The 15,117-nt window shown below is 45.5% G+C and overlaps 2 protein-coding genes across 2 annotated transcripts; one reads left to right on the top strand and one right to left on the bottom strand.

Annotated features, from left to right (window-relative positions):
- Nucleotides 1–6,730: 6,730 nt before the first annotated feature.
- Nucleotides 6,731–8,082, top strand: LOC114582105 (olfactory receptor 4E2). The gene has a single exon (XM_028702888.2). The coding sequence runs from the start codon at nt 6,731–6,733 to the stop codon at nt 7,667–7,669; it is 939 nt and encodes a 312-aa protein (XP_028558721.2). The 3' UTR covers nt 7,670–8,082.
- A 5,597-nt stretch (nt 8,083–13,679) lies between these two features.
- LOC114583449 (olfactory receptor 4E1-like) lies at nt 13,680–14,860 on the bottom strand. Its single transcript, XM_077917980.1, has one exon. It carries the CDS (start codon nt 14,850–14,852, stop codon nt 13,905–13,907), a length of 948 nt encoding a protein of 315 aa, XP_077774106.1. The 5' UTR covers nt 14,853–14,860; the 3' UTR covers nt 13,680–13,904.
- Between the last annotated feature and the right edge of the window lie 257 nt (nt 14,861–15,117).

The following is a 15,117-nucleotide window of genomic DNA, read 5'->3' as shown; positions in this document are numbered from 1 at the left end:
AACAGGACCCTAGGAAAGAAAAGAAACTCATTTTTTTAAAAAGAAAGGGAACTCTTGCAGTCTGTTCACCAACTTGCCTTGCTTCAGAATCCACTGCACACAGCAAGCTGTTGTACAGGATGTGAATGCTTAGGTTGCCAACTTTTCAACTGACCTCTGTAGCTGTGCCATTTATTAGTAGTGTGGTCTGCACCAATGAGCAGCACAGCACAAAGGCTGATATTTATTTATTTATTTTTAAAACACAACCCTCTGTACCACAGGTAGAGAAAGGCTTTCATGGAGGCCTGGCCAAGTGGTCTTTTGTGGGCAAATAAATGTTTCTATATTCACGCCTGAAGTATTGGAGGAGAAAGCAAGCAAGCAAGCAAGCAAGCAAGCAAGCAAGCCCATAAGCATGTACAGAGTTATTTCACCTTCACCACAAAGTTTTATGTCTGGCGTTAGGCCAATGGATATTCGTTCAAAAAGTGTAATGGAAATCAAGTGGAATAAAACTTCCCCATGAAAAACCATCATTTGTTTTATTTACTGAATTTTATACCACACTTTTCCTCCAAGGAGCTCACGATAGCCTCTGTTATGGGTCTGTACCTTCCAGAAACAATACATTTTATTCTTCGGCTGCTACCAAAGTCTGCCTAAGACCGTTTGCACATGTGGAAACCTTCAGAATAACAAACACCCAAGCCCCTTGGTGAATTAATTAGTCTGAGGAGCTTAGATCTCCCAAGATCTTCTTCTTCTGCCTCCATTGTCTTCCAAGATGTCACACCGAGTTCTTGCAAGGAAAACAAACAAACCTTCAACCTTCATATATAATTGGAAGAAGGAAAATCTCAGAGGTGGATCCAAAAGGATTCTGAGTAAGCAACGAGCTTGAAGGAGAGATCATAACAAAGAGGTAGGATCAAGTCATGAAGACCTTGTCACAATCGCTTTCTTTCTTGACCCTTTCAGGTAAATATTTGCTACTTCGACAAGGACAGAACGGGTTGTGTCCACTGCTAGGGCTACTCAGAGTTAGCCCCATTGAAGTCACTGGACATGACTAACTTAGGTTCATTAATTTCAGCGAGTCTCCTCTGAGTAGGGCTACCATTGGATACAAACCAATGGAGATAATATAAGTCTGAAATGGTGGCTGGGTGAATCTATCAGTTTCAGATTCAGATTCTCATTTTTTCACTCTTAACTTGCAGTCTCCCACATTTCCATATGCGTTTGTGATTTGGTTTTGCGAGTCCTTATGAAAACCACCAGCACTTTGTGACTTTCTCCTAACCTGTACATCATTGCATGCCATTTTGCCTGGTACACACGTTTTTGCAAGGCGATTTCCCCTACTATGAGGCATTTTTCTATGTTATTTTTTATTATGCACATTTATGTGTACTCTTTCACCTAATACACATGCATGCACAGATGCATGCGTGCGCACACACAATTATTTGACTGGAGAACTGTACTACAAAATTCAGAGAAGTGTGTTTTTCGAAAGATAGCTGGGTCCAGAGCAGATTTATGGGGCACGGGGTGTGGGGAGTGTGAAGGGAGGAGAGGAGAGGGAAAGAAGGTGCTATTGTATGCGCATACCTCATTCCACACACCACAACAACTTAGCTGAATGCTGTCCATAGATATGTGACAAGATTATTTGTGAGAGAGAGACTGGGAAGGAAGGAAGATGGGCATGGCAGATGAAAGAGAGCAAACTAAGGAGAAAAACAAAGAGATCATAAATCTTCATATTGCAATAAAACATTCCCCTGGTGTAGCCCAAGGCAGTAATATCTCACACACTTCTGAAGTTTCCTTCTTAACAGGGCTGGTCCTACCATGAGGCAGAGTAAGGCAGCTGCCTCAGGTGGCAGATCTTGAGGGGCAGCAAGTGGTAGGAATGTAATCTAATTCTTCAATCAATCAAATCTTTACTACAGTCATAGACCAGCATAAGTAGGGTGGGGTACAATCATTTAAAATCTGTAAGATGTTTTGGAAAGCTAAAATTATTAAAACAGAAGGTATATATAAAAGACTATAAGAATCTAAAAGAAGCTAAAAGAAGGGTTAGGAGTATTAAACGAATGTGGAAGAGCATAAAAGGTTAGTATATAATCAATTCATTAATTCTTGCCACCCGGACCATTTTGCTTCAGTTCTCACTTTACTAAATGTAACTATCTCCAATCTGGTCTTTTAGCTTTTTGAAGACAATGTTTCTGTTTACCTTTAAAATGGCCATTTCAGAGCTGGTTGAAAATCCAGTGAGCTTGTAACTGCCCAATGAAGTATGCATGAAGTAGGCATTTTGCCTCAGGTTACTGTCTGTTCTAGCGAGAATGAAGAGGTAATGGACCTGCTCCTTCCCCCCAGCTACTGTTCTTTTCCATTTTTTTCTTGACAACTAGCCAGCATGTTACCAACTTATTGTTGTTGTTTAGTTGTTTAGTCGTGTCCGACTCTTCGTGACCCCATGGACTCCTGTCTTCCACTGCCTCCCACAGTTTGATCAAACTCATGTTGGTAGCTTCGAGAACACTGTCCCACCATCTCGTCCTCTGTCGTCCCCTTCTCCTTGTGCCCTCAATCTTTCCCAACATCAGGGTCTTTTCCAGGGAGTCTTCTCTTCTCATGAGGAGGCCAAAGTATTGGAGCCTCAGCTTCAGGATCTGTCCTTCCAGTGAGCACTCAGGGCTGATTTCCTTCAGAATGGATAGGTTTGATCTTCTTGCAGTCCATGGGACTCTCAAGAGTCTCCTCCAGCACCATAATTCAAAAGCATCAATTCTTCGGCAATCAGCCTTCTTTATGGTCCAGCTCTCACTTCCATACCTCACTACTGAGAAAACCATAGCTTTAACGATATGGACCTTTGTTGGCAAGGTGATGTCTCTGCTTTTTAAGAAGTTGTCTAGGTTTGTCATTGCTTTTCTCCCAAGAAGCAGGTGATTTTTAATTTCGTGACTGCTGTCACCATCTGCAGCAAATGTCTGACCCATTTCATTGATTTTGCAAAACACCCATCCCACCCCCTTGCTCCTCCAGTACAGAGACAGACTTCTCCTTGAGAAAGACACCTGAGGTTTTCTGAGCCGAGCTGAGGTCAAAGGAGATCTAATCATGTTTAGACGCTCATTCATCAGGATGTCCATATGGACCCCCTACAACCCATCCACACAGTTTGCCCAGGAAAAAGAAAACAACAACAAAACACAGTTTGCATTTTTTCACGGATTAATAATAAAACGTAAAGTTTAAACAGAATGATAGCAGCAGTCAGTTAGCAGACAGTTAAAACCAAGGGTAGATGATATTGTCCTATTTGAAAAAATTCTAAACAACGACCACAACCAGTACAGGGAAATCTATAGAATGTGTCTGCAGGCAAGGCTGCTTTTCAAAGAGATAGGACAAAGAGATTAATTGCTACTGTCCTTAGTGTGTGTGTTTACATGTGTTTGTGTGTTGGCTTCTGCAGACTGCCTATTTTTTGAGCATTCACCCTGATTTGCGTGCAAAACACTTATGCAAAAGTTAGATTATATTTATTAAGCATTCGTTCTGATTTACTTGCAGGAATTTTATAGGAAAATGAGCATCTATCCTGCTCAGTCCTCCCCTCCCCCAAATATTTTGGGGTACTCTCAAGAAAATCGCCATTTTATAGTTCAAATCAGGAAAAATAAATACAGTAAATGGACAGAAGTACAAAGATTCACAAAATGTTTAGGGGTATGCGTGCCCCTATATTCCCCAGAAAAAAGCACTGATCCTGTTTTCATTTGGATTTGCATACAGCGTGTTTATACATCTTTCCATTAAGCATTTGATCATTCTATATTTTTTAATGCACTTCCCTGCCACTTTCTTAACCACAAAAGCCCCTTCCTTCCTTCCTTCCTTCCTTCCTTCCTTCCTTCCTTCCTTCCTTCAACTGGATTTTCCGCACTAGGGCAACAGAGCACTTTAAGGCACTTCTTACTACTACTAATAATCTACTCATTATTAGGCACTTGAATCCCTCCCACAAAATACTGACAGTCTGGATGCACATTGTGTGTGTGTGTGTGTGTGTGTGTGTGTGTGTGTGTGTGTGCATGAATGCATGCATGTGTGTGTGTATGTGTCTAAGATAGCCTGCTCCTCAAGCACAGTGGAGGAGACTGAGGTAAGGCTGTGCACACACCATACATTAAAAGCACATGACTTTCCCAATCATGGGATCTGTAGTTTACACCCCACAGAACTACAAACCATTCCCAGGATTCTTTTATGGGGAAGTCATCTGACATACCCTCCAACATTTCTTGGGTGAAAATAGGGATGTCCTGTTTAATAATAATAATAATAATAATAATAATATTTATACCCTGCCCATCTGACTGGGTTGCCCCAGTCACTCTGGGCAACTTACAACATATATAGGAACATAATAAAACATTAAACAACTTCCCTATCCAGGACTGCCTTCAGTTGTCTTCTAAAATTGTATAGTCACTTATCTCATTGGTTTGGGGAGCGATCACGTAACTTCATACCTTCCAATAAAAATAGGGACATCCTACTACTATACCCTCCGGGACATGGGTGGCACTGTGGGTTAAACTACAGAGCCTAGGATTTGCAGATTAGAAGGTTGACGATTCGAATCCCCGCGACGGGGTGAGCTCCCGTTGCTCGGTCCCTGCTCCTGCCAACCTAGCAGTTCGAAAGCACAAAGTGCAAGTAGATAAATAGGTACTGCTCCAGCGGGAAGGTAAACGGCGTTTCCGTGTGCTGCTTTGGTTTGCCAGAAGTGGCTTAGTCATGCTGGCCACATGACCCGGAAGCTGTACGCCGGCTCCCTCAGCCAGTAAAGCGAGATGAGCGCCGCAACCCCAGAGTCGGTCACGACTGGACCTAATGGTCCGGGGTCCCTTTACCTTTACTATACCCTCCAACATTTCTCCAATGAAAATAGGGACTTCCTAAGGAAAAGCGGGATGTTCCAGGATCGAATCAGAAACTGGGATGGCTTCTGTAAATCCAGGACTGTCCCTGGAAAATAGGGACACTTGGGGGGTCTGATATGAATGTAAGACTCTAGCCCAGCGTCCTGTTCTCACAGTAGCCACCCAGAAGCCTGTGGAAAACCCACAAGCGGCAACCCAGTACAAAAGCACTCTCCTCTCCTGTCGTTTCCAGCAACTGGTATTCAGAAGCCTATTGCCTCAAGCTCAGGAAGCAGAGCATAAACATCACGGCTAGTAGCTGTTAAAAGCCTTCTCCATGAATTAGTCTGCTCTTCTTTTAAAGCTATCCAAGTTGGTGAGCATCACTGCCTCCAGTGGGAGTGAGTTTCATAGTTTAACCATGCACCATATGAAAAAAAAAGTTCTTTCTTTTATACATCTTTAATCTTCCAACATTCAGCTACATTGTGTGCCCACGAGTTGCAGTGTTATGAGAGAAGGGGGAAACCTTTCTGTACCCGTTTTCTCAGCATCACGCATACCGTATTTTTCTGTGTATAAGACGATGCTTTTTGCTAAGCAAAATTAGGCAAAAATTGGGTGTCGTCTTATTCACGGATAGTGAATGCAGAGGGGGGACGTGCAATTAATGGCAGCAGCGAGCAGGAGTTTGGCAGCGGCGATTGGGCGGGTGATTGGTGGCTGAGGCCAGGCCTGCTGGCGATTGGCTGTGGCTGTGGCAATTGGGCAGGCGATTGGCGGCTGTGGCGAGGCGTGCAGGCGATTGGCGGCTGCGGCGAGGTGGGTGGCGGGCAGGTGGGTGAGCAATTGGCAGAAGTGACCTCCCCCACCCCCCCAAAAAGCTAAACAACTTAATTTCTTAAATTTGGGTTAAAAAAATAGGGGTCGTCTTATACATGGTGGCATCTTAAACACAGAAAAATACGGTAATTGTCTGCACCTCTATCATGTGCCCTTTCCCTTACTTTTTCTCTAAACTAATGCAGCAGCCTTCATGCTGTGAATGTGCTTTAAATGTACTGTGTGCATGGAGCCTTATATACAACGGCAGCTCTGGCATTTTTGTACATGGAATGTGGGAAGGAAATATCTTTTCCCTTTGCCTCAGTAACCAAAATGTCTCTGGCCAGCTTTGCCTAGTGTCCAGCCTCTGAGGAAACAGTCAATGATGTAGGATGTACAATATAAATTACCGCATTGGCCAGAATATAAGCCGCACCCGCAAATAAACCGCACCTTTAAAATTTAAGGGGGAAAAGAAAAAAAGACAATACCAGAATATAAGCCGCTCCCTTAAAATTGGGTTACAGGCTGAAAATCGCTGCAGTTGGTAGAATTGTAACTCCGAGCCAACTTAAGCCTTTGATCTTGCAAGCCCGCAAGATCGCTAAAATCGCAAATTGCTATTCAGTTGCTACAATTCCACAGGCACTCACACCCTAAATGGCAAATGTAGAAGAAAATCCTATGGGTTAATTGCACAACAGTTTCAAGCTCACAAATCAGCAAGAAAACATTTTTTTGTTCCGTTTTGCCGTATGTCTGTTTCAGCAGCGATATCGTAAAAACCAATTTTTGTAAGGTTGCGAATTTAAGTTGCACTTTAACATTTCATGGTTGGAATTTGGGGGGGAAAGTGTGGCTTATATTCAGGCCAATACAGTATTGTGTTTTATAGAAAAGTATATAGACAATCTGTGCTTTCCCCTTCTGTGTTCAGGTTCGTCGCATGGACCTCCCTCTGCTCTGTTTCAATGGATAGTCTAAACCACACCACAGTGACCCATTTTGTGTTCTTGGGGTTGACTGGCAACCGGCGGCGACTTGAGCTGGCTTTGTTTGCTATCTTCTCTATCATCTACCTGCTCATCCTAGCAGGTAACTTCCTCATCATGGTGACCGTGGTTTGCGACCGGAGTCTCCAGACCCCCATGTACTTCTTCCTTGGCAACCTCTCTTTCATCGACATCTGCCATTCCTCCGTCACCGCGCCAAAGATGCTCCACGACTTCCTGTTTGCCCAGAAGACCATCTCCTTTGGCGGCTGCATAGCCCAGCTCTTCTTCCTCCACCTCAGTGCCTGTGCTGAGATCTTCCTCCTAACTATCATGGCCTATGACCGCTATGTTGCCATCTGCCACCCGCTGCAGTACATGTCTATCATGAGCCTGAAGGTCTGCGTCTGGTTGGTGGGCGCCCTGTGGGTGGGAGCCATGGTCCATTCCTTGGTGCAGACTGTCCTCACCATCCGCCTCCCGTATTGCGGCCCTAACGTCATAGACAGCTTTTTCTGCGATGTTCCCCCTGTCATCAAGTTGGCCTGCACTGACACTTACTTGACAGGGCTACTGATTGTGTCCAATAGTGGCATGATCTCCTTGGTTTGTTTCTTGGCCCTCCTGGCTTCCTACATCATCATCCTGGTATCGCTAAGAGGGAGGACCGCCGAGGGGAGGCGCAAGGCCCTCTCCACCTGTGCTGCCCATCTCCTTGTCGTGGTGCTGTTCCTGGGGCCTTGCCTTGTCCTTTACACCCGCCCTGTCTCAAACTTCTCCATGGAGAAAGTGGTGGCTGTCTTCTACACCGTGGTGACTCCTGTGCTCAACCCGGTCATCTACACGCTGAGGAACGAAGAGGTGAAGCACGCCATGAAGAAACTCAGGGACCGGAAGGTCTTCTCTTTGAGGAAATGAGTGGCTGTCCTCCTCAGGCGGGGAAAGATTGGCAGATGGTACAGATGGTGAATCTGTCAATTTTGCTTTCTCTCAGCTTCCCGTTTTTCCTCCAGGTAGGGTTGGGAGTGGTTCCCTGCCTGATAGCTTAGAGAGCCCTTAAGTAGACAATATTGAGCCAGGTGGACCTATGGTAGAAGAGAACCAGTGTGGTGTAGTGGTTAGAACTTCCGACTAGGCCCTGGGAGACCACAGGGAGGGCGCCATGAAACTCACTGGATGTCGTGGCCCAGTCAACACCTTTCAGCCTTGCCTACATCACAGAGTTTTTGTGGGGATTAAGTGAGGAGGGGAAGAACCATGTAAACCACGTTGAGTTCCTTGGAGGAAAAGGTGGGGTGTAAAGGCAAGCAATGAATAAATAATAAATGAAATATTATTTGTTTGTTTGTTTACTCCATAAACAAATGTTTGCTTCTCTATGACAGCCTGTAAACTGGGATGTTAGGGTGAAGGGCAGACTAGCATCAACAACATGATATCAAATACGAATGATACATGATATCATGATATCAAATGCAACGATATCAATACGAATACTAAACTGATCCATCTAGGTAAGCAGTGGACTTTCCCTGAAGCTTGGTCATGCCAGAGTTCAATCTCCCCCCCTCAAATGAATGTGCAATTTCAAAAGCGGCAACAAATGGAAGGAGTGCCTCTGACCATGCACAGAGAATCTCCCTGTCTTTACTAGGTGCTCTTCCCATCCAAAGACTGAGGTAAAACTTCCCAGGTCAAACTAGCCTCTCCACAGCATCTTTGTTTAGGACTCAACAACTTGAGACGGTCTCATTAGGATGGCAGGGACATTAAATTCAAAACAAAACACAGATTGCAAGGTTTATTCCTTCCCCAATATAACACTTTAAGTGGATCTCTCCCTCCCTCCTTCTTCACAGTCTTTTATGAAGTTTATCCTGCACTTTTGCCCATCACTCTTCCACCTCACGAAAACTTCTGTCTTCGTATAATTAAAACCTTAGAAACTTGCTGGTGAAGTTTCATCATCCGCCGTTCCTCATCAAAGAAACTTTTAATAGGTTCCAGGGGGAGTTGATTAGAGCAAAGAAGACTTCCTTTTTCTTTTCTTGCTGTGGGACGACATGACGCAGGCAGGGGCCAAATGATCTCTCGATGTAAAGAATTGCAAGGATCGTGTGTGTGTGTGAGAGAGAGGGATATCCCTTTTGTACTAATGAAAGCTGAACAGGAAGGGTGAGAAAAAGAAAAAGAGTTGGTGTTTGAGTGGGTGGCGCAGATGCTTTGTATACGCAAGAGGTCTTGGGTTCAAACCCCGGCATTTCTAGGTAGGGTTGGAGGAGATCTCAGTCCACTAGCAGCCAGTGTAGGCTAGGGACGGGAAACCTTAGGGCGGAGGGAGGGACAAATGTGGCCCCTGGACCACTGTATGTGGCCCTTGGGATACTATGCAGGCCACTCCACCAATTCAGCCACACCCAACTCCCCAGATCACTCCCACCACTGACCTTACTTTACTCTCCTAGGTGGAATCTAGACACATACAAAGAAACGCTGCGAAAATGCTAAATTTTTTTGAAAAATATATTGAATTTGCCATAAGCCCACCATCACCATCTAGTGTCACATTTGTATAATACACTTAAAGTGCACTTAGAACGTTATATTTGCAGCTGTATAGCTGAGTCCCTAGAGTGGTTTTTACCTGGCTAGAGTGTCCTCTTGAACTCTATGATGCCTCTGGTTTGCCTGGATAGAGAGGGGCATGTAGAAAAACAAGGGAACATTTATATTCAGTGCCCCACCCACTTTTGCCCCTGGCTCCGCCCACCTCTGGCATATGGCCCCCCAGAAGGCAATTGTGTCTGAAAATTGTTCCCTATCCCTCATCTACATGGAACCAGGGACAGTTCTGGTCTCCTCATATCACTGTCTCTAAGATAAGCTACATGCACACATTACAGAGGCCTCAATGTTTTGTTTACAATACGATCGTGTCTTGCGCAGGGGTTACATTCCGGAGATGGCACATAGGTGCAGAAACGTGTACACCCGAATCACCCCCTTGGAACCGCAACCAAAACCAGAAAGGGACATAAGATAACGGCAGTGCTTTGCAGCTTCCTTTGGGGACAACTTTTCCCTTCACCCCGTTTGTGGGTCCATTGTGTTCCAAAGCCCAAAGCAACCTTTGACTCTTTAGCAATACCGACAGTGAGCAGTGAGTGGGTGTTAAGGTTTTCGGTTTTCATCAACCAAGGGTTGTGTGGCAAGTTCCCGCCCCCCCCCCCAGCAGAAATAAAGACACGACACACTGAATATAAGGTTAAATGGGCGAATTAGGCCACAACTTTATTTGATTACTGGAATGAGTGGTATTGGCCTTAGGCATTGGTCCTATCGACTAGCCGGCTTCAGCCTAATTGCGTAAAGGGTTAACCACCATTAGGGGGAGTCCTGCTGAGGCATGTCAACTAGGAGCTCCCTCGGGGTCACCGCTTGGGGGCGTGCCTTAGGCCCACACCTCCATAGGCTTTGGACAGGGCAACACCCCCCCCGGAGTCCTTTATTGGACTACCCTTTGTTGTGGGGGGAGGCGATGGTGCTTCCTCCCCCCCTTCCAATACTCTTAACCCTCCCTAACCATTGCCTAGCCGCCAAACCGGGAGTTGTGACGAGTTGCTACGAGGTAGGCGAAAAACCAAATGGCTAAAATTGCCAAGTGGGAAAAATTCCTACCAGGCCCCTTGCGGCGACCAACATACGTCCATAGCAATGTCAAGGAGCCTGCCTAAAGGGAGGAAAGGGTGGGAAACGGAGTCAGCTGGTGCGGCAAAAAGAGGGCGAGCCTCGGCCGTGCCACACAAATAGGGCAGGCAACACACCCCAGCCACCCGATTGGATGGCTGGGTGGGTGACGCGGCCGAGGATTCCCCTAGGTCTCGCGGGGGCTGGGAGCAGCCCCCGCACATGTGGGGTGGGCGTGAAGCCCGCAACCCTACCTCCTCCCAAGCTCGGAAGTGGCTGAAGTGAACATAGGCTTCTAGATGTTGTGGGACTCCAACTCCCATCAGCTGCAGCCAAAGCAAGCCATGGTTAGGTGGGGTGGTGGTGAAAGTTGCAGGCCATCTGAAGGGCCACAGGTTCCCCAGTCTTGACCTCCAGCTCCCAAGACATTTAGTTACCTTGGATGCACCACACAGGCTCGTGGAAATAGGACTGCTATAGTCTTAGGGCAAAGGGGGCTCACTTGTGTTGCTCCAGATGTTGATGGATTACTACTAGGACTCCCATACTAGGAGTTTTCCTGGACACGTCCGGAAATCGCACTGTTGAAATGGTGTCCAAATTGGCAAAAACCTGGACGTATGGCAACTAGGGTGACTTTTTAAGAAGAATGCATCAAAATTACCCCCAAAGCTCAAAGACAAACATCTTCCCAAAAAGCTCAACTTTGTGTGGCCCCCTAAGAAAAAAGGTCAACAACATTGTCTGGCAAACCCTAATTACTACCCCATGAGTCCTGACCACCAACTATGTAGAGTGGAGTTGGGATGTTCAAGTAATATGTGGAGGACAGCCTATTGGCTACCTACTTGACCAATGAGTCACATGCCTCCCCTGGGTGTGTGTGTGTCTATCATCTATATCTATATCTATATCTATATCTATATCTATATCTATATCTATATCTATATCTATATCTATATCTATATCTATATCTATATCTATATCTATATCTATATCATCTATCTATCTATCATCTATCATCTATCTATCATCTATCTATCTATCTATCATCTATCTATCTATCATCTATCTATCTATCTATCATCTATCTATCTATCTATCTATCTATCTATCTATCTATCTATCTATCATCTATCTATCTATCTATCATCTATCTATATCTATCTATCTATCATCTATCTATCTATCTATCTATCTATCTATCTATCTATCATCTATCTATCTATCTATCTATCTATCTATCTATCTATCTATCATCTATCTATCTATCTATCATCTATCTATTATCTATCTATCTATCTATCTATCTATCTATCTATCATCTATCTATCTATCATCTATCTATCTATCTATCTATCTATCATCTATCTATCTATCTATCATCTATCATCTATCTACCTACCTACCTATCTATCATTTCAACATGTGCCTTCAGGATTTGCCTTTACTGCAATAGGCACCATCCCTGAGCAGCCAGCCCTTCCAAAATCTGAGCGTTAGGAGTCCTGGTAACTCTAGTGGCAAGTGTGGTATCCAAGGCCTGAGTGAAACTGGCATCTTCTATGCCATGAAGAAGATTATTTGAGCCATCCCTCCACCTTTGTTTAGAAACTTCTCAACTCCTGCCATGAAGGCTGAAGCGGGGTTTGAAGCCCCCAGGACCTGGCCTGTGGTGATGATGTCATCACAATGCACCTGAACCTGGATGTGCCTGGTGTGCCGGAGGGCCACATTCCAGTGGTGATGGGAAGAGCCAGAGGCATAATGCGGACCCTCCAACATCCCTCAGATGAAAATAGGGACATTTCTCTGACCCTCCTCAACCCCCCATTTTTTGCCCACCCGCCCTGGCAGAGCATTTCCTATCAGAAGAAGAGCGAGTGCCACTACTTCCATCATCCTGAGAAAACCCCTTCACCCCGATTTTATTTTATTCTTCGGTAGATTGACAAAAAGAGAAACAAGGCACGAATAAATAAATATTAGGAAAGGGCACAATTAACAAAGCATTTAAAAAATAAACATCAAGACTCCTTGTGCTCCACTCCTCCTTTCTTCCCACCCAGGACGGCCATGCCCTCTGCCTGCCCCTCAGAGCCGGTTCCTCATGGTTCCTCATGGTCCATGGTGGAAGCGGTCTCTTCTCCTCCTCACCTGCTCTCCAGCAACCGCTATGAGCTGTCCGAGAAAGGAGGCTGGCAGTGGCAGCCCTGGAGAGGCAACAGGAGGCTCCCTCACAGCAGCTGAGGACAAGCACCATGTCATTCTGCTCCCTGAGCTCAGCAGCAGCAGCAGGGGGGAATGAAATAGGGACATTCCAGGATCACATCAGAAGCTGGGATGGCTTTTGTAATTCCAGGACTGTCCCTGGAAAATCGGGACACTTGGAGGGTTTGATAATGGGCCAAGCAGCATATGATGAATTTTACCTTGCTACATTGGGCTACTTCCTACAGATGCTTTCACACCCCTCTCTGGTCTCCAACCAGGCATTATCCTCTGATATCCTCAAGGACAAATTCCAGCAAGACAAAACCACTCAAGGATAGTGCTAAGTAGGACAGGTGAAGGCCATGGTCTGAGGAGAGAGGAATGGCTGAAGAGGGATTATGGCCTGGGAAGAGACTCAAGGGCCAGGCAGAGAAGTTTGGAGGGCCACATTAGGTCCCTGGATTTTATGGTCCCACCCTTCCATCTATAAAGGTCCAATACAAGTCCACCATGGAGCAGGCACAGATTGTAAGCGCACCTTGGATTAAAAACATATTTATACCACTTTAACAGCCCCGACTTCCCCCCAAAGAATCCTGGGAACTGTAGTTGGTTGAGAGACCCCTCACAGAGCTATCATTCCCAGGACTCTTAAGAAACTACAGTTCCCAAGATTCTTTGAGGAAAGCCACGAGGGTTAAAGTGGGGCAAGTCTGCTTTGAATATATGGTGTGGATATGGCCGCAGACTCTGAAGGGCATTTTATCGATTGACTTCATGAAAATTATATACCGCTTGATTTTAAGAAACCTCCTCAAAGCATTTTACAAAAGGAATAAAATAATGAAATCATCAGTTAAAAAAACAACAATGTTTAAAAATAACTATTTCACACATATAAAAAATAATTAAAATCAACAACAAGCTAAAAACCAGATTAAAGAACAAGTCAACATTCTACATGTCTAGATAGGCTTGCCTGAAATATTAGCAAACATTGAAAAGAGTACAGTGAAGGGACCTGCTTGATGTCAGGGAGTTCCAAAGATCAGTAGGGAGCCTGCACTGAAATAAATCCAGTAAAACCAAGGTTTCAAATCCACTGCTGAATTCTGGGGTATACCCGAGTTTGATATAAAATATTGTTTGCTGATTGTAGTCAAAAGCTGTTCCTTCTTACTAGTTTGCAAATGATGTTTGAAATAAAGCAGCTTTGCGCTTTTATGAATGCACCATTTCATCCCTCTTCCTCCTAATGCCCTTTGCCTTCCAGATTGACCTGTCGGCCTCGCAGCTTGTTCAGGGCATTCAGCATGTCCTCGTTCCGCAGGGTGTAGATGACGGGGTTGAGCAGGGGTGTGACCGCCGTGAAGAAGATAGAAAACACCTTGTCCGCAGCCAAACTCTTGGCCGGTCTGAGGTATATGAAGATGCAGTGGCCCAGGAATAAGGTGACCACCGTTAGGTGAGCAGCACAAGTCGACAGAGCCTTCCGCCGCCCTTCAGAGAAGCGGTTCCTCAAGGAAACGAGGATGACCACGTAGGAGACCACCAGAACAACAAAGCAGACCACCGAGATCACCCCCGAGTTGGAGACGATGAGGATTTCGAAGACGTAAGTGTTGGCACAGGCCAGTTTGATGACCAAAGGGACGTCGCAGAAGAAGTTGTCGATGCTGTTGGGGCCGCAGTAGGGCACATTGAGCGTCAACAATGTCAGGGCTATGGAGTGCAGCAAACCGCCCAGCCACATGGCCACAGCCAACTGGAGGCAGACCCGGCGGCTCATGATGGTGCCGTAATGGAGGGGATTGCATATGGCGGCGTAGCGGTCGTAGGCCATGATGGTGAGGAGGAAGATCTCCGTGCAAGCAAAGAGGTGGAGGAAGAACATCTGGGCTATGCATTCCCCAAAGGAGATGGTCTTCGTCTCCGCTAGGAAGTCGGCGAGCATTTTGGGCATGACCACGGAAGAATGGCAGACGTCGATGAAGGAGAGGTTGCTGAGGAAGAAATACATGGGCGTGTGAAGGTGCTGGTCGTAGATGATGGTGACGACGATGAGAACATTGCCAACTAGGATCAGGGAGTAGATAGCTGTGAAGAAAACGAAGAGCGCCAGTTCGGTGCTGTGGCTAGTGGTCAAGCCAGACAGGACAAATGTCTTCACCGTAGTGACATTCTCTGGTACTGCATCCATCTTTGTGGCGGAGGCTAGAAGGGATGCAGGACAGAAACAGGGAGGATGAGAAACTGAAATTCTGAGTCTCTTTGGGTGGAAACAGACAGAGCCACCCCAAATACACAGGCAGAGGAGAGGGGACCTGATTTGTTTTTTCAAAGGAAAAGGAAGTTGAAATCTACTTTCGCCTGTGATTAGTGTTACATGGCATTCAGAAACCTTGAACCTTTTTTTCTTTTAAACTAAAAAACCAGACTCAGACTCCCAGCAAAGGAAGAATGGA

This window comes from Podarcis muralis, chromosome 13 (assembly GCF_964188315.1).
Source record: "Podarcis muralis chromosome 13, rPodMur119.hap1.1, whole genome shotgun sequence".
NCBI lineage: Eukaryota > Metazoa > Chordata > Lepidosauria > Squamata > Lacertidae > Podarcis > Podarcis muralis.
Note: the sequence above shows the minus strand (reverse complement) of the source record. Positions and strands in the feature narration are given on the sequence as shown.